Source organism: Chrysemys picta, chromosome 2 (assembly GCF_011386835.1).
Source record: "Chrysemys picta bellii isolate R12L10 chromosome 2, ASM1138683v2, whole genome shotgun sequence".
Classification (NCBI taxonomy): domain Eukaryota; kingdom Metazoa; phylum Chordata; order Testudines; family Emydidae; genus Chrysemys; species Chrysemys picta.
In genome coordinates this window covers 285,401,534-285,418,943 of record NC_088792.1, presented here as the reverse complement: position 1 = coordinate 285,418,943, position 17,410 = coordinate 285,401,534, and the positions used below count along the sequence as shown (strand labels likewise).

Sequence of the window (17,410 nt, the reverse complement as noted above, 5' to 3'; positions counted from 1 at the left end):
CCACCCCCATGAGGTTTTAACTTTTCATCCGGATTTGGGACAGAAAGATTTATCGCCAACTGGAACTTTTTCACAGGCTGGAGCTTCTCTGTCCTGGCCAGCTCCACTGGTGACCCCCTCCCTCTCTCTGCACCTAGAAGGCAGGGAGCAGGGTCCCCACTCTCTTTGCTGCTGGAACCCGGTATGGAAAAGGTTAAGAATCACCGGATTAGACACTAAAGTAGGGATTTTCCACTGTGGTGTCTGGCTTATGCAGTGTATTAACCATCTCCTTGTGCAAAAGCGTTTGGCACAGGAATGCTTTAGTCCTGCTTCTCCTCCTCCCTCCAGACTGCAGCGGGGAAACGAAACCAAACACAAAGGCATTTCCTGGGGCACTGGATTCCGTTCAGACTCTGAGCCTTGTTGCCTCTGGCTGCTCTTGAACTAAGAAAAAAAAGACAACCACGTGAGCAAACTCCCCTTCCCAGCCATCAGTTTCCTGTCCCCTCCCCTCTAACTCACGGTCTTTCCATGCGCTGAATTCACAGGCAACCACCAAGATCCTCATTTATAACCAGCCCCCCAAGAAGCAGCTGCCTTTCTGCCCAGGCTGTGACGGCAGGCCGAAGATGAAGGCTTTTCTTCTCACCCTGCTGGTGGCGGTTCTGTGTGTGGAGCAAGGTGAGATGCTGCTAATGATTCCCCTGTGCCTGAGAGAGAGCCAGGGAAGCAGCTAGAAATGGGGGGGCAGAGGGGGATTTTTGCAGCACCGTTGGCAAAGATTCTACCTTGAAGTGGGAGCTGGCACTTCTGCAAACCTCCCTTTGCAGCCAGCCGCTTGGTAGTGCGAACAACGGCTGGTGCTCTGGGTGCAAGAGGGAGCCCACTTCTGTGGAGCTGAGCTCCTTCCAACAGCAGCATGTCTTGAGAGGCCTAGAGGGAGATGGGGGGCGGGCTGACTAGACCTGTCCTGTCATCTCTTAAAGAAATCTTTTATCCGGTTATCCTCTGAGCCAGGCTCTTTTACTCAGGGCGATCAGGGCTTCTCAGCATTGCTTTCTTGCAACCATAACTTTGCAAGTTTTTCTGCTGTAATCAGCTAAAAACATAAGGGTCTGATTGATCCCAGATACAGCGGAGTAAATCAGGAGTCACTGCACTGAATTCAGTTAAGCTGGTGCACTGGAGCATCGGCACAAGTGAGATCAGACCAGATGCTCTTGTTTTTTGATCGTTTATACAAATGTATTAACCCCCTCTCTTACTGTTTACTCACATTAACATACATAAATAAATCACCCCAAGACCTGCACCAGGAGCCAGGATAAACTACAGCCTGAGCCCAAGGAAACTGACCAGCTCCAGCCACCTGGGTTTCTGGCTCAGAAATCAAGGACACTTCCAATTCCATGGGGTCCATAGTGAGAAACAACTAGTTGGTTTCTCACTGCTCTTAAGATGATCTTAGCTGCCCCCTCTAGATACTCAATCCGGATCCCACGCCACAGTGTCTAAGCCCATCGTGATGTCAACAAAGTGGGTACAGAGAGTGTGTTATTTTCCCAGTCCCAGTCTGCATGTGATCAAATTAAGCCCAGAGCATGAGAAAAATCTGCCGGCCCCTGTGCCTGGACAGTAGACACCCTTCACCAGGCAAATGGGGTTATTGCAGGTAGCTGTGTCCCCAGAGCAACAGGAATATTCCTTTTGTCATGCAAGGAGCCTCTCCTGAGGAACTCCCTTTGCTTTAGCTGGCTACTCACTAACCTGCCGTGAAGACACAATGTGGTGTTTAAGTGCCAAGTACTGGGCTGTTGAAGGAGAGCAGTGGCTGCGCGGAGAACACAGACAGAGCTGGCGTGGGCAGTAATGGCTTGATCCAAAGCCCAGTGATGTCAGCGGGAGTCTTTCCACTGACTGCATTGGGCTTTGGGTCGGGGTTTGAAAGCCTTGGCCGAGCTCTGCTCTTTGCAAGGTCAGATTGCACAGGTCTTATCTGAGACATTTCATTAGGGTTGTGTTGTATCTCACGAGTTCTTCAGCATCTCTAGTCGCTGAGCACCGAAAGCTTCTTCCCCTGGCAAATTGTCCCATTATCAGATTGGTGGCAATTGGTTTTTCCTCTTGCATTGCTTAGGTTCTTTGTTCTGTAGCTTCAGTCACTGACTCCTTAAATAATTCCTCCCTCTTCATTACGTTTTCTATTTTTAGACATTTTTCATGAGCCCGTTGTTTCTGGTTTTCCTCTGTAATGGACTTATTAGTACTGGCATTTGACTTGGTGCCGTGTGACATTTTGATGAAAAACTAGAATGATAGAACATTAGCCTGACACACATTGACTACGGCCACGTCTGCCCTAGCGTGCTTACAGCGTCACAGCTCTACCGATGCCGCTGCACCTCTGTAAGATCTCTCCTGTAGCTGCTGTCTGCCGACCGGATAGAGCTCTCCCCTTGACAGAATTAAACCACCCACAATGAGTGGTTGTAGCTGTGTGGGTGGGTGAGTGACATAGCGCTGTCCACAGTTAGGTTGGTGTAACTTATGTCACTCAGGATGTGTTTTTTCATATCCCTGAGCAGCATAAATTTTGCTGACATAAGTGGTAGTGTAGACCTGGCCTAAAAGCTGGCTAACTGATAGGTATCACAATGTAATTATGAATGTGGAATGGTCAATGAGTGGGTGTGTCTCCAGTGGGGTCCTGCAGGGATCAGTTCTTGGTCCTACGCTATTGAACATTTTTGTCAATGACCTGGAAGAAAACAACATCATCACTGATAAATTTAGAGGTGACAGAAAAACTAGGGGAGTGGTAAATAATGAAGAGCTCAGGTCACTGATAGAGAGCAATCTGGATCGCTTGGTAAGCTGGGTGCAAGCAAACAATACGCATTTTAATACGGCTAAATGTAAAGGGACATCTAGGGACAAAGAATGTCGGCCATATTTACTGGAGGGGGGGACTCTACCCTGGGAAGCAGTGACTGAAAAAAACTCTGGGGGGCCATGGGGGATAATCTGCTGAACATGAGCTCCCAGTGTGACCCTGTAGCCAAAAGGGCTAGTGTGATTCTTGGATGTATAACGGGAATTTTGAGTAGGAGTACAGAGGTTATTTTCCCTCTATATTTGGCACGGGTGCCACCGCTGCTGGAATCCTGTGTCCAGTTCCAATGTCCACAGTTCAAGAAGAATGTTGGTAAATTGCAGAGAGTTCAGAGAAGAGCCATGAGAATGTTTAGGATTAGAAAACCTGCCTTATAGCAGTAGACTCAAGGACCTCAATGTATTTAGCGTAACAAAGGGAAGGTTAAGGGGTGATTTGATCACAGTCCGTAAGAGCCTACGCAGAGAACAAATACTCAATAATAGGCTCTTCAAACTTCAAAAGAAACCGAAAACTAGATCCATTGTCTGGAAGTTGAAGCAGGACAAATTCAGACTGGAAATAAGACATAAATTTGTAACTGTGAGGATCATTAACCATTGGAACAATTTACCAAGGGTCATGGTGGAGTCTCCATCACTGGCAAATTTTAAATCAAAATTGGCTGTTTTTCTAAAAGCTCTGCTCTAGGAATTGTTCTGGGGGCAGTTCTCTGGCCTGTGTTTTATAGGAGATCAGCCGAGATGTTGACAATGATCTTATGAATCTGTGACTCTAGTACAGACATTGTTTATTGTACGTGTTACAGGAGGAGGCAGAAGCCACAGTTATGATTCAGGGCCCATTTTGCCAGCTTAGAAACACATTAAAAAGCAGTCCCTGCTCTGGAGAGTTTACAGTCTAAAGTAAGACTCAGTGTAATAAGGGGGTTGAACAGACGATTGTATGGGGCTGGGTTAGGGTTGCTGTGTTAGGAACGCAGATTAGCCACGGAGCAATTGGACGGTTTCAAATCAAGGACATTTTAAAAATGCACTATAAATATATCAGAAATATTAGAAGATCAGTAATTGCTATGGGCAGAAACACGACAACGTTGTAAATTGCACCTACCTACTCAACATGGTTGCTAACACAGAGTGCCCGAGGACAGCAACAGCGGGTCCGTTGCCCGGTGTGCGTCATGCCAATAAACACACCAGGTGGAGAAGCAATCAAAGTTTATTTGGGATACCAAAGCGGTGTTAGGAGACTGGCAAGTCTCAGATCAAGCACACTGAGACAAACAGTTTCCCCTTTTTATACATTTTACAGCTAGGCTTTTCTCTTCACCCACCCCCCTCCCTTTACCCTCCCTTTCTCCTATAATAGCTTATTTTAAGCAGGTAGCAAGCAATTCCATTTCACAGCTAAATTCCTCCCTCTTCCCCCCACCCCCTTCCCTGGTAATAGTTACTAAGCAAATAGCAATTACATTTAAGCAGTTACGTCATCTTGGCGGCTATAAGTCCAGCTCATTAGTAACACTTCTTTAAACCGTTATCTTGTCTTTTTCCCTTTGATTTGTTATTTTGCCTTTCCGCCAGAAGTATGCAGGCCTCGTTATTACCGCTTGGTACCGGTGTGAGCGGGGGGTTGCAAGTGATAACTCGCTGCTTACACATTCCATTTTGCACCTGGCTTTTGAGGTCGATTAGAGTTTAAACATGGAAGGAGTTTGGTTCATTTAGGCCTAGTGCAGGAAGGCTTCATTGACACTTGTGGTTTTCCACCCTCCCGAGTTACCTAGGGTTATGCCTAGTGACACCAACAACATGAATATTTGGAATTATGATAAAGAATTCATTTTCACTCCTCTTTAACCGTGTTTGCCAGTGTAGCGCTGGGAGAGGGAGTGGAGCTGGATTTTATCCTGGCTCACACATCCTCAGAATTGTTTAAATGTGATCATAAAATGGTTATTAGTGAGAGGAAGGATGATCTGGTTGATCGGGCCCTAGAGTAGGACTTGCGAGACACAGGTTTAAATTCCTGTTCTGCTACAGACTTCCTGCATGTCCTTGGGCAAGTTACTTAGCCTCGCTGTGGCTCAGTTTCCCCATATATAAAAACAGGGGTGTTGCGAGGGTAAATACGTTAAAGATTCTGAGGTGCTCAGATGCTATGGTGTGTGTGGGGGGCTGTATAAGAACCCCTGTTAAGAGCTAGATTAGTGGTGATGAGTAAACAGGAGTGATCCAGGTTAAATTTGTGGCACTGATGGTTAAAAATGCAAACTGAACAAAGACCATCTGCCTTAGAGTCACCGAGGGACAATCAATGTGGAATCTCTGTGATGCCATTTGTACTGACTCAGAATTGAACCATCAAATTAATTCACTGATTCATGGGCTCCTCCGAGGACCGTGCCGTCTGAGGCTGTGTCAATGGGAGGCTTTTCTCTGGCTTCCTGTGGCTCTGAAATCCTGCCAGGTAGCTGCAGTTTAAACTGCTCTGCAGACTTGCTAGGAAACCAGCCCCTTCCTTCGGGATCAGGCAGTGACATTCTGACCTGACGATGCAATGCATGTAACTATATATTCTTGCGAGGAAGTGATGGGGGTGGAGCTGTTTGAAAACCGGTCTGGGCTTGTTCTAGCTGCATTCTCCAGACCTCCCACTCATGTTGTTCAATTAGTCTCTCTTAATAAAGCATTTGTTGATTCTCTGCTTTGACCCTGGATTCCTAGGAGCCCTAGTCCTGAACCAGGACTGCATTACGCCAGGTGCTGTATAAACACAGCACAAAGAGCTTACACTCTGGGTGCTCAGTAATAATAAACAGTGACCCCCAAAGTGCACGTAGCCGTTCGAGTGCAGCTGGGCCAATAAGCCAATCATCGCAATGTCTGTATTCAAAAAAAGAGCATTTGACTCCCTGACTGGCCCCACTGGAGTCGTGTGAGTAAGACACTCCCCAGTGTAACTGGAGCATGTGCTTGAAAATGCGTGTTGCATCCTCTTCTAGTGTCTGGGCCGCAGAGGATAACAGCCCACTACTGCTTCTAGTTGGAGTTATTCCTTCCCTACCAGTGGTCAAGGTCTGTGTTGTGCTGCTTAAAGGCCTGGGTTCAAACTCTGCTGGTGACCCATGGAGATGGAGGGATTGTTACGTAAAGGTGGCAAAATCAAGCCCTGGGATGAACTTAATGTTTCAGATCTTGTTCTTCCTTAACCCATCCCCTCCTTCTCTTTGTCACCCTTACGCATCACTTCCTGTCCAATTTGCACTATAAACTCTCTAGGAAATGCACCGTGCTTCTCTGTTTGTTTCTATAAAGCATCTAGCATGTTTATGGCATTATAATAATAATAACCAAGCTTGTTTGGCAAGTCAGAATGAATTCTCTGGTCTTCCATCTATAAATAACACATCATGTCGTTCCCACTTCGTTTGTCAGAGCCAGTGTGAGCTCATATCTTGATGGCCACTGGCACCTGTCTCTTTGCAAATTAGTCCTTATAAAATATTGGACCAGCTCTAGCCAGGAAGGAGTTGTTTCCCCCATGCATATGAACCCAGGTGCACTGGTGATTTTTGTGCCTTCCCATGAAGCATCAGGCAATGATCACTGCAGAAGGGAGGATGCTGAACAACTGGAACATATGGTCTGATCTGGGATGGCACGTCTTCTGTATGTAACAGTGACTACATAATACAGACATGGTAATCAGAGGGGACTGAACCTAGAGTCTTGAGCCCCAAACTGTAGGCCTGTATCACTCAAATTAAAGGAGAACACTTGTAGCTATAAGAAGGAGGTTGTTGAAATTGCTTGGACCAACCCGTAGAGGGAGGCATGCTCACTCTCTTATCTAGTGTCATAGAATCATAGAAATGTCGGGCTGGATGAGACCTCAAGAGGTCATCAAGTCCAGCCCCCTGCACGGAGGCAGGACCAAGTAAACCTAGACCATCCCTGACAGGTGTTTGTCCAACTTGTTCTTAAAAACCTCCAATGACTGGGATTCCACAACTTCCCTTGGAAGCCTGTTCCAGAGCTTAACTACCCTTGTAGTTAGAAAGTTTTTCCTAATATCTAACCTCAATCTCTCCTGCCGTAGATTAAGCCCATTACTTCCTGTCCTACCTTCAACGGATATGGAGAACAATTGATCACTGTCCTCTTTTTAGCAGATCTTAACATGTTTGAAGATTGTGATTCCTCCCCCTCAGTCTTCTTTTCTCAAGCCTAAACATGCTCTGTTTGTAAAAAGTTCAGGTTTTCTAAAAAGTTTACAAAAAACGCTTGTAAAAAGTTCAGGTTTTCTAAACCTTTTATCATTTTTGCTGCACTCCTCTGGACCCTCTCTAATTTGTCCACGTCGTTTGGTGCCCAGAATTGAACAGAGTACAGCATCTGAGGCCTCACCAATGCCAAGTACAATGGGACAATTACCTCCTCTGTCTTATATACAATCGTCCTGCTAATCCACCCCAGAATGATGTCAGCCTTTTTTAGAACCGAATCACATGGCTGACTCATATTCCATTTGTGATCCACCGTAACCCCCAGCTCCTTTTCAGCAGTGCTTCCACCCAGCCAGTTGTTCCCCATTTTGTTTCTGTGCCTTTGATTTTTCCTTCCGCGCTGTAGTACGTTGCACTTAAATTCATTGAATTTCACTTTGTGGATTTCAGACCAATTCTTGAATTTGTCAAGGTTGTTTTGAATTCTAATCTTGCCCTTCAAAGTGCTTGCAACCCCTCCCGGCTTGGCATCATCTGCAAATGCAATAAGCGTACTCTCCTCTTCATTACCCCACAAAATTTGCCTTCCCAGTTTGACAGTGAACCATTGATAACAGTCTTTCAACCAGTTGTGCACCCGCCTTAGAGCACCTTTCTCTACTTTCATTATGAGAATGTCATATAGGACTGTGTCAAAATCAAGATGTATCACACCTACTGCTTTCCCCTTATCCACTCGGCTGGTAACCTTGTCAAAGAAGGAAATTAGGTTGGTTTGGCATGATTTGTTCTTGAGAAGCCCATGCTGGTTTTTCCTTATGATCCTGTGTGTAACATGGTTTTGGAAAGGAACGTGCTGAGAAAGTATTTACAAATCGGTAACACAGAGGGTGTTGGGGGAACTTTTCAGAGGCATAAATAGCAGTTGGGTGCCGAGCTGCCATTTCTGCCTTTGAAAATACCCCCCTCTGTGTTTGGGTCTAATCCTGAATCCTTAATCGATGCACAGGAAAAACTATCACTGGGTTCAATAAGAGTTTGGCCTGAAATAGAGGCTGAGAACATCAGGATATGGTCCATTTTGATGCTCACTAGCAGTAGGTGACAGGGATGGGGATTGTAGACCAGGAACAAATAACATATTCCTGCAAGCCTCTAACACAGGGTGTGTTTTCCTTTTGTAGCTCAATCACTGGTGTGCTTCACCTGTAACGATGCGTCCTCCAACTGGGGTTGTCTGGCACCAGCTACATGTCCCAGCGATGCAAACTATTGTGTGACCACGTATCTTGGTGCAGGAATTGGTAAGTTTGGGCATGATCTGTCTATTGTCTTTCCCTAGCGCTTTCCCAGACGACATGCTGCTCCTGTTCCATATGACTGGGTTTTCCTTCCTCCATCTGCTGGAAGGATGGGACATTGCTGATGTGGAATTGGGGAATCACTCCTTGAAACCGAATGGCAGGAGAACTTTGCTGGGACGCGCTAAGGGGGCGGGAGCCCCTGTACTCAGTGGTGAGGTTTGCAGTTGAGTGAGTGACTGAGAGGAGGGCAAGGCAGGCAATGTCAGGCTTCCTCTACGCCAATTGGGGGCTCCGTATCTACCCCTCCAGCATTGGCTGAAGTCCTGAAATGAGGCTCTTTATAGCCCAGTCCTGCAGCCGCTCCCCAGCAGTGGGTGCTGCTACTGCTGAGGTGCGCGAGGGCTGGGACTGAGTTCCCACCCGCTCCTCAGCGGCTCTGCCATGGGCGTGAAAGGGAAGGAGGCTGCCTGCCCGAGTGGCTGCCAGCCCTGAACGCAGCGAGGGAGCAGTTAGAAAGGGCTCAGTGGATCCTCTGCTTCTCAGCAGTGGTTCTCAGGGAAGCAGCCTCCTCTGCTCTGCTGCATTCTTGTGGCATCGAGCCCACGCCCCTTTCCCTCCGGTTCGGTGGGGGGAAAAGATGGCTGCCTTTGTCCCTGGACCGCAGGGGAAAGGACGTCTCCCGCATGTGTCCGATTGCACCCAGCAGCCATTATACTGCAAGTGTAAATACTGTTGCCAACCTCTGCATTTTGAGCAGACTGTAAGTAGGCAGTTCACGGGCAGGCGCACTGATATTACTTGCGATGTGGTTCAGTTAACAAAAGTAGTGCCAGCCTAGTGAGTAGTGCAGGGATATCAGCCAGGGGATGAGAATGTTAGGCTCTGATAGAGGCCTCCTTACGAGATGGGGGATTGGGCAGATGCCAGACACAGTGTTGATATATAATAATCTAAATATTTTTATTGATTACCATTTAAATCCCACTCACTCCACATTCACACTCCTTTCACACTACACCGGAATCTGAAGATCGGAAGGAAATCCCGATGGTCAGTCGAAATTCAGTCTGATGTCACACGCCTCTTCTTTTTCAGAGCTCTGGGTCGATGGTCTGACCTCAAATTTCAGATACGTCTGGCAATTAGTTATAGACCAGTTTGTCATGACATCAAACATACAGCATTTATACTAGGCCCATGTGGCCTATAGCGTATTACAACATATACATCACAACAAGACCAGTTGGATTGCAGGCCGCTGTAACTGCCGGCATAACTGACATTATGGGCCTTCCTTTCCCAGTCTGGCCTTTCGTGCCTGGGGAAGCCATGCGATGGTTTAAGCACCGAACATCTCATGCAGGGCCATCCCTAGCTATTCTAGGGCCCTACGCAGCCCCTCGTGGGGGGAAGGGGTGGGGCCCCAGGCCTCCATGGGGGGCTGGCTTGGGGGACAAGGGAGAACCATCCCCTAGCAGTCACCAGTGAGTGCAGGCCCAGCCCTGCTGCAGTTTGAAGGGGCAGAGCAGGGGCGGGGAAGGGGCGGAGCGGGGCGGGGGCTTTGGGGAAGGGGTAGATTGGGGGTGGGGCTGGGGCGGAGCAGGGGCAGGAAGAGTCAGAGTAGGGGCTGGAGCAGCATGCAGCTGTGCAGGGCACCAGGAAATTTGGTGCCCCAAATTTCCTGGTGCCCTACGCAGCTGCGTACTTTGCGTATGGGTAAGGACGGCCTTGATCTCATGTGCTGGTGCAAGGTTCCACTATTGTCATGTGCAAGTGAGAGAATTCACCCGCTCCAATCCCAGTGCCTGGCTGGTTGTGCCTGCACAAAAGGAGGCCGGGTTGAAGCCTTTTGGGGTATATTGGTGTCTGCTGCTTAATGAGCTGTGCTGTGACCTGACTACTACCAGCTCTTTCAAGCTCTGAGGCGCAACAGCAGGAGACAGGACCCAGTCCCCTCTGGGCTGCATCCCCACAGACCTCCCTGAACTCCCAAAGCCCTGTCCCAGCATGCAGTGGGCAGAGTGTGACAATCTGAAGTGGATTCTCGGGGTTCTCTGGCTGTTCCCACGTCCTGGCCAGGAATCTGAAGGGGATGTTCCCGGATGGTTACATACGGGTCTGTAACTGCTAGGAAGAGACTAGTGCTGTTTTCATGGTATATAACAGCAGTAGTGACTTCTAATGGCTGAAACAACAAGGAGTCTGGTGGCACCTTAAAGACTAACAGATTCTAATCACTGGGCATTCACTGGCAGAGCTAAGGCTGTGAGGCTCTTAACTGCTGAGAAATGGCCTCCTCCTCTCAGGATTGCTTAGCTACATCGGTACAATTAACTCCTTTGCAGAGCTCAGGAGCTCCTGTCCGAACTCTGGGCAACATTTTAATCCTGAGTCTTTCTCTTGTTTCTTTTTCCTGATCAGGTGGATATTCCGGGCAGAGCATCTCCAAGGGATGTGCTTCAGTTTGCCCCAGCGGTGGGATAAACATAGGAATACTAGCCGCCTCTGTTTCCTGCTGCAGTTCTTCCTTGTGCAACATCAGTGGGGCCACCAGCGTGAAAGTCAGCTACTCGGTGCTGGCCATGGCAATCTTGGCCAGCTTCGTCTATATCAGGGCCGGACTGTGATCGGGCCACAAAAAAATACCTTGATGCCCTGAAGAACCTGCTCAGGCTTCTCCAACAAGACACGAAACCCCCCTCTATGCAAAGCTATACTGAGGTTACCAATGGTGCCCTTTCTTTAAAACTCTCTCTCAGATCCCATTAGACAAGACCTGCCCTCTTGCTGTTCACAAGGAAATCCCGCTGCTGTCACTGGGTGCCCCTCTGTGCCTCTCAGCAGATCTTGATTGCTGCTCTAATGTTTTGGGGGCAGGAGGCCTGGGAAGCTCAACTGAAGCGTGCAGCCCCACTGGGGAGATGCCCGCTTGCACTCTTGACCCATCAGGAAATGGTGGATAATGTTGGCAGGGTTTCTACTTTTATACCCATAGTCCCAGTTGATGGGCTGATAAAAAAAAAAGTCAGGGCTCACCAGAAACTGTTTATCCCAAACCACCTCCAAAGTGGAATACATAAACACCCCTGCCTCTTGTTACCGCAGAGACATTTCCCATCCACGTCACGCTAGGGATCAGCGCCAGACTGACTGCTGGGAAGGCATGATCCAAAACCAAACCTCAGATACATTCACCCCCGGTTGGATTCTGTTTTTTTACATTGTTTTTTTTATTCTGCTCCTTGTCTCACTTTTCTTATGTAAAATGAATGCAGTGCTCGCACTGTGAGCATCACAGCTGAATAAACACCTTCCTGTTCTTGCCTGAGCCCAGATGTATTGCGTGTCTCTTTGCTTGCTGGAAAAACAGGGTGTGTGAGGTGCCCTTAGCCGAAAGATCAAGTCATGGGTGCAGCACAACTGCTCCTTGGGACAGCTGCTCTGTGGTTCTCAGCAGCGCCGTCTCTCTTGTCACTTTTCATCCTAACACAGACCTTTACCTCCTATGCCTGCCCCCATCCCCCCTCCAGGATGGGCTCTGAGGAACGAACACTTGAGTTGATTATTCACCTGTTCTTCCCAGCTGTGGTACCTGTAACATGTCCCACAGACCAGATGTTGCCTTATATTGTTTTACTCCCTAAAAGCCCTTTCGGATTCAGTCTGTTTGACTGAGGCTGGACAGGATGAAGTGTGAGTCTGGTCTACCATAGACGTGTCATATGGGACTGGAGCAAACACTATGGGAGCAAAACCACTGCAGGGACAGTCTGTACGTTAGATATTAGCCTCTCTCCGATTCCTGCCTTCCATCGTCAGTGAGTGGTGACTGCGGCTATATTTAAAAACAGCCATAATGAGCAATCTCCTTTAACGCCTTCTCATTATCCCAGAGCGCCCCCATGCGGGCAGGTGTGGTGTTGCAGGCGAGCCCTTACTTTATTTTCCCCTCACCCAGAGTAGTGGCAAGTCCAAACAGCCTGTTAAATGCTAAAGAGCACCCCCTAGTGCCGGGTGTCATTTATTAACAGAAAAGCCCAGGCAGAACATCAACAAAACTTTCACCCCAACATCGCGGCGGGTGACGAGGTCATCTCAATCCATGTCCCCCAACTGAGTCCCATGTTCTTCTCTACCCCGGGGTTCCCTTGGTGCCAGACTCTGCCTTGGGGTTGTGCTTCTTACCCCTGATGGAACAACGTCCTCTGGAGCCAGGGGGTCAGGGAAGTCCATCCATAAATCATGAGATTATGTAAACATAAGTCCATCCACTGTCATCCTTCTCCAGGGAAAGCAGTCCTCTATCTAGGAGGTGCCCGTCTCCATGAGCTCCTCTGAGAGGCTCGCTGTCCCGATAGGTCCCCAGAGAGCCCTGCTCAACCCTCTGTCTCAGATTTCTCCTGTGAACTGCCCTCCGCTCCAGAGAAGCCTCCCATCTCCCATTGGAGCTGCCCTCTAACTGCGCATGGGTAACCTTTATTAATTAGCCACCCAGGGCAGCCAATTACCCCCCGGTGGGGCCTTCATCAGGTAGTCGGGGCAGACTGGGTCCTAGTTCCCCATAAAGAGCAGCTAACCCCCTGACACCCCTTTGATCCAATTCCCCTTGCATCTTACAATGTAATGGGCCTGATCCTTCCTTGAACGAGTCAGGGTCTTCAGGATCGGGCCCTGGCTAGGAAAGGAACAAAGAAGGGATAAATGGAGGCTGGTGTCAGTCAGTCTGTGCACTGCTGTCATTTCAGACTTTGGGGGTCTCGAAGTTGGCCACCGAGGCACCCCCAGAATACAGGACATCCCCTTGGTTGCATGGGCCCACCCCCTCTGGTGTGACCCTGTCCCTGCTGCTGTGACCTCACATGCACAGGGCATGCAAGGTCATGCTGCATGGAGGACACCATTTTGCAGGGTGCGCCACCCTGCCTCCATTGGTGTGACTTCGCACACACAGTGCATGCGAGGTCATGTCACATGGAATATGACATTTTGCAGAGTGATACCAGTGTGACCTCGCAAAGACGGTGTCTCTGAGGTCTCTGATGCTGGTGGGGACAGAACAGGACACTCTGCAAACAGCCTCTTCTGTGCATCCATGATGATATTGGACAAAAGCACGTTTGGCAGACTAAAACGGCTACCACTGAAACCAGAAACAAGACTGTCCAACTTCCAACTGGCTGAATGGCTTGCTTAGGTTTCTGTTAAATTTAATATAAATGAAGTTCCTGAGTTTCTAATATTTGGGGTTTTTAAAAATAACTACAAAACCGTAGCCATGTTTTTTAACCCTTAAGTTAGTGAGATGCACTTTCAACCTTACCTCCAGCTTAATGAAGATAGTTGCCTGGAAATCCTAACTCACCCCTGGCTTTCCTGACTCCTTGGAAACACTGGTACAAGGCAGAGGGTCTTCCAGGGCGGAGGCTCAGATTGGAGGAGTAAAGATGATTTTGTGGTTAAATCTCTGGTGTGGGCTTCAGAAGATCTGGGTTCAGTTCCTGGCTCTACCCCAGACTCCTTGTGTGACCTTGGGCAAGTCATTTAAGCTCTCTGTGCCTTAGCTGATAATGATACTGGTTGAGCAGAGACCTGTTCTCAAAGTTGTCCAATGTAACAAAAGTCCAACTCAACCGGTTATGTAAAATTGTTTCGGAAAGTCAGTGAAGACTTGTACAAATTGGATCGTTTTGAGTTATAAGTTGGGGGGCGGAGTCACTACATGAGAGGAGTGGGATGGGTGGACTGGAAAGAGTGAACGCCACCTTCAAGGCGGCCACCCACACCATCTCGTGATGCTCCAGGACCCACCAAGACACCGTTGGACCTTCGTCTTCCTGATCCTGAACGGCCTCCTGATCAGACGGAGCCAGAGAGCCATCACCATCTCCACCAGCTTCAGCTAATTCCCCAACAACACCAGGGACGTGAGACTCAAGCCCCTGATGTCACCTTCCCCGTCCAGGGTTATTTTCCTGAGGCTCCTTCTCTCTTCTGTTTTTTATTCTGTGCTTTTTGCCTGCTGGCTGAGGAGGCCAAATCTACGCCACCTTTTGCAACACTGCTGCGAGCCTGTGACCATTCAGGCAAGCTGAAAGCAATGTAAACCGCCCCACCCCCAAATCAAAATCAGACTCTGATAGCATCAGTAGCACCAGACCATCTCCACTAACCGTTACTCTTTTCCCCAAGAAGAACAGCTACTACCCCCAGGAAATATCAAACCATGGTCTCCCAAGTTCCAGACCAGCATTCTAGCCACTGGCTTCCATCAAAGACTTTATTTGCCTAGCTGGAGAGGAAGGACTGAGGAGGCAGCATGTACAAATAATGCATAATCCAAAGGGATAGCCCTAGAGACTGACATGAAGATCAGTTATCTCTATACTCTCTTGCCCTCCAGAGGACTTTGGCTCGTAGTCACATGCTTATCACCTTTCTTATATACAGGACAGGGAGGCTAGTTGCAACCTTTCTGTTCTAAGTGCTCTAGTAAATGACGGCTTTTCTATTAATGGTGTGTGGGCGCCCATATGGGTTGTTGTTTTTTCTTAAAGCCCCAGCTCCTGGAGTCATAGAATCATAGACTATTAGGGTTGGAAGAGACCTCAGGAGGTCATCTAGTCCAACCCCCTGCTCAAAGCAGGACCAACACCAACTAAATCGTCCCAGCCAGGACTTTGTCAAGCCAGGCCTTAAAAACCTCTAAGGATGGAGATTCCACCACCTCCCTAGGGAACCCGTTCCAGTGCTTCACCACCCTCCTAGTGAAATAGTGTTTCCTAATATACAACCTAGACCTCCCGCACTGCAACTTGAGACCATTGCTCCTTGTTCTGTCATCTGGTATCACTGAGAACAGTCTAGATCCATCCTCTTTGGAACCCCCCTTCAGGTAGTTGAAAGCAGCTATCAAATCCCCCCTCACTCTTCTCTTCTGCAGACTAAACAATCCCAGCACCCTCAGCCTCTCCTCATAAGTCATGTGCCCCAGCCCCCTGATCATTTTTGTTGCCCTCCGCTGGACTCTCTCCAATTTGTCCACATCCCTTCTGTAGTGGGGGGGGGGGTACCAAAATGGACGCAGTACTCCAGGTGTGGCCTCACCAATGTCGAATAAAGGGGAATAATCACTTCCCTCGATCTGCTGGCAATGCCCCTACTAATGCAGCCCAATATGCCATTAGCCTTTTTGGCAACAAGGGCACAATGCTGACTCATATCCAGCTTCTCATCCACTGTAACCCCTAGGTCCTTCTCTGCAGAACTGCTGCTTAGCCAGTCGGTCCCCAGCCTGTAGCAGTGCTTGACTATGAGATCATGTGAGAACTTCAGATTTCATTTATTTATTTATTTTAATTTTAATGGTTGCAGAGACAAGCTCATGATTTTTAAGCCAGACTCATGATTTTGAGGGGCTTGACGCATGGTTTTTGGAGTCGTGGGGTTGGCCATACGGACTATTTAATCTCTGTGGAATTATAGGTCTAAATTCCAGCAGGGACAACTCAGACCTTCCCCTTTCCCAGACAGATAAATGGTGTCTGTAGTCCATTGGGGGGAGTGGCTCCTCCCGCTCCGGGATGTGGGCAGCCAATCTGCCTCACTACGTCGCCTGACGAGAGGAATCAGCGGGGCGACGGGAGACATGAGCTCTGGCCTGTGGTCAGGGCCGAACGACAAACACAGTTACAGAGCCCAGCCCCGGTCGGGGTGGGGCAACAAAGAGTCTCACGCTCCGGCCTGCCCACAGGCTGGACAGCAAACAGTCGGGCCTCCTAGCTCTGGCGGAGGGCCGACAAGTGCAGGCTTCTTGCCTAGGCGAGGGAGAGGCTGCCCCCCATGGCTTGGGGTGGCAGGGGGGGACGCAGGCCCACTCACTCCACTGCGTCCTGGCCCAAGGCCCTAGCAGTGGCAGAGCGATCTGGCACCGGGTCCACGGGGATCCTGACCACAACATGCTTACTCGCTCGCTGACAGCGCTGCAGGCAGACAGGGGTTGGCTACCCCTGGGCCACTTCCCAACACCCCCTCAGGGTGTATCTGGCGCTGTAGAGGGATGTCCTGGTCAGGGCCGGCTCTAACTTTTTTGCCGCCCCAGGCAAAAAAGAAGAGCGCTGCCCCACTATAACAGTCCCCACCCCCCAGCGCCGCGCAGGACCACCCACACCCCAGAGCTCCGCGCCGGGCCGGGCAAACCCCCCCCCCCCCCGAGCGCCGCGCCGGGCCGCGCCACCCAAACCCCGATCGCCACGCAGCGCCAGGCCACCCAAATCCCGGAGTGCCGTGCCGGGCAAACCCCTGCCCCCCTGAGCGCCATGCCACACCACGCTGCCCAAACCCCAGAGCGCCGCGCCGCCCAAACCCCCACTCCCGAGCGCCCCACCATGCCGCCCAAACCCCAGAGCGCCGCGCCGGGCAACCCCCCCCGAGCGTCAGGCCGGGCCGCCCAAGCCCCCACCCCCCAGCACCGCCGAAACACCCCCCGCGCTGCCTGACCAAAACAAAAAAAACCCCGAAAACACCGCGAGCGCCCCCCACCACCTCAACATTGGCCACCCCTTCTAAGGTGTACGTGCTCGGTTGGCTGGTGCCTGGAGCCGGCCCTGGTCCTGGTCGTCGGGGAAGAAGACCTCTGTCACCGCTTGCAGCTCCTCCCTGCTCGGGTCTGTAAGTGGCCCTGACCAGTCCTCGCCTCCCTCAGGTCTGCAGCAGCCTCCCAGCTCAGGAGCACACAGGAGACATTTGGCTCCTCCGGTGGCTGGGCCCCAACTGAGTTCTCCAGCCCGCCTTTTATACTTCTGGTCCCGCCCACTGACTTCCAGCAGGCGGGTTGAGTGTGGTGTGGCTCCGCCCACCAGGGTTCAATGGGGGCTCCTCCCCCTCCGGGTCTGTGGGCAGCCAATCCGCCTCACTACACAGTCCCATGCACTTTACTGAGTGGGAGTAATTTGGATGACACCTTAAAAAGGAGGTCAGGTCTGCTCTGTATGAACATTAGAA

General features: G+C 49.8%; 1 protein-coding gene across 1 annotated transcript; it reads left to right on the top strand.

Annotated features, from left to right (window-relative positions):
* The first annotated feature begins 281 nt into the window (after positions 1 to 281).
* Positions 282 to 11,738, top strand: LOC101942543 (lymphocyte antigen 6E-like). Its single transcript, XM_065586340.1, has 4 exons — positions 282 to 448; positions 531 to 663; positions 8,291 to 8,410; positions 10,832 to 11,738. Exons 2-4 carry the CDS (start codon positions 612 to 614, stop codon positions 11,035 to 11,037), a joined length of 378 nt encoding a protein of 125 aa, XP_065442412.1. The 5' UTR covers positions 282 to 448; positions 531 to 611; the 3' UTR covers positions 11,038 to 11,738.
* Positions 11,739 to 17,410: the final 5,672 nt, after the last annotated feature.

Bases quoted from the DNA above. Each gene is read 5' to 3' on its own strand.
- LOC101942543 (XM_065586340.1), top strand. From the start codon at position 612: ATGAAGGCTTTTCTTCTCACCCTGCTGGTGGCGGTTCTGTGTGTGGAG. The intron at 664-8,290 runs GTGAGATGCTGC...TTCCTTTTGTAG, and splicing joins GGTTCTGTGTGTGGAGCAAG to CTCAATCACTGGTGTGCTTC. The intron at 8,411-10,831 runs GTAAGTTTGGGC...TTTCCTGATCAG, and splicing joins GTATCTTGGTGCAGGAATTG to GTGGATATTCCGGGCAGAGC.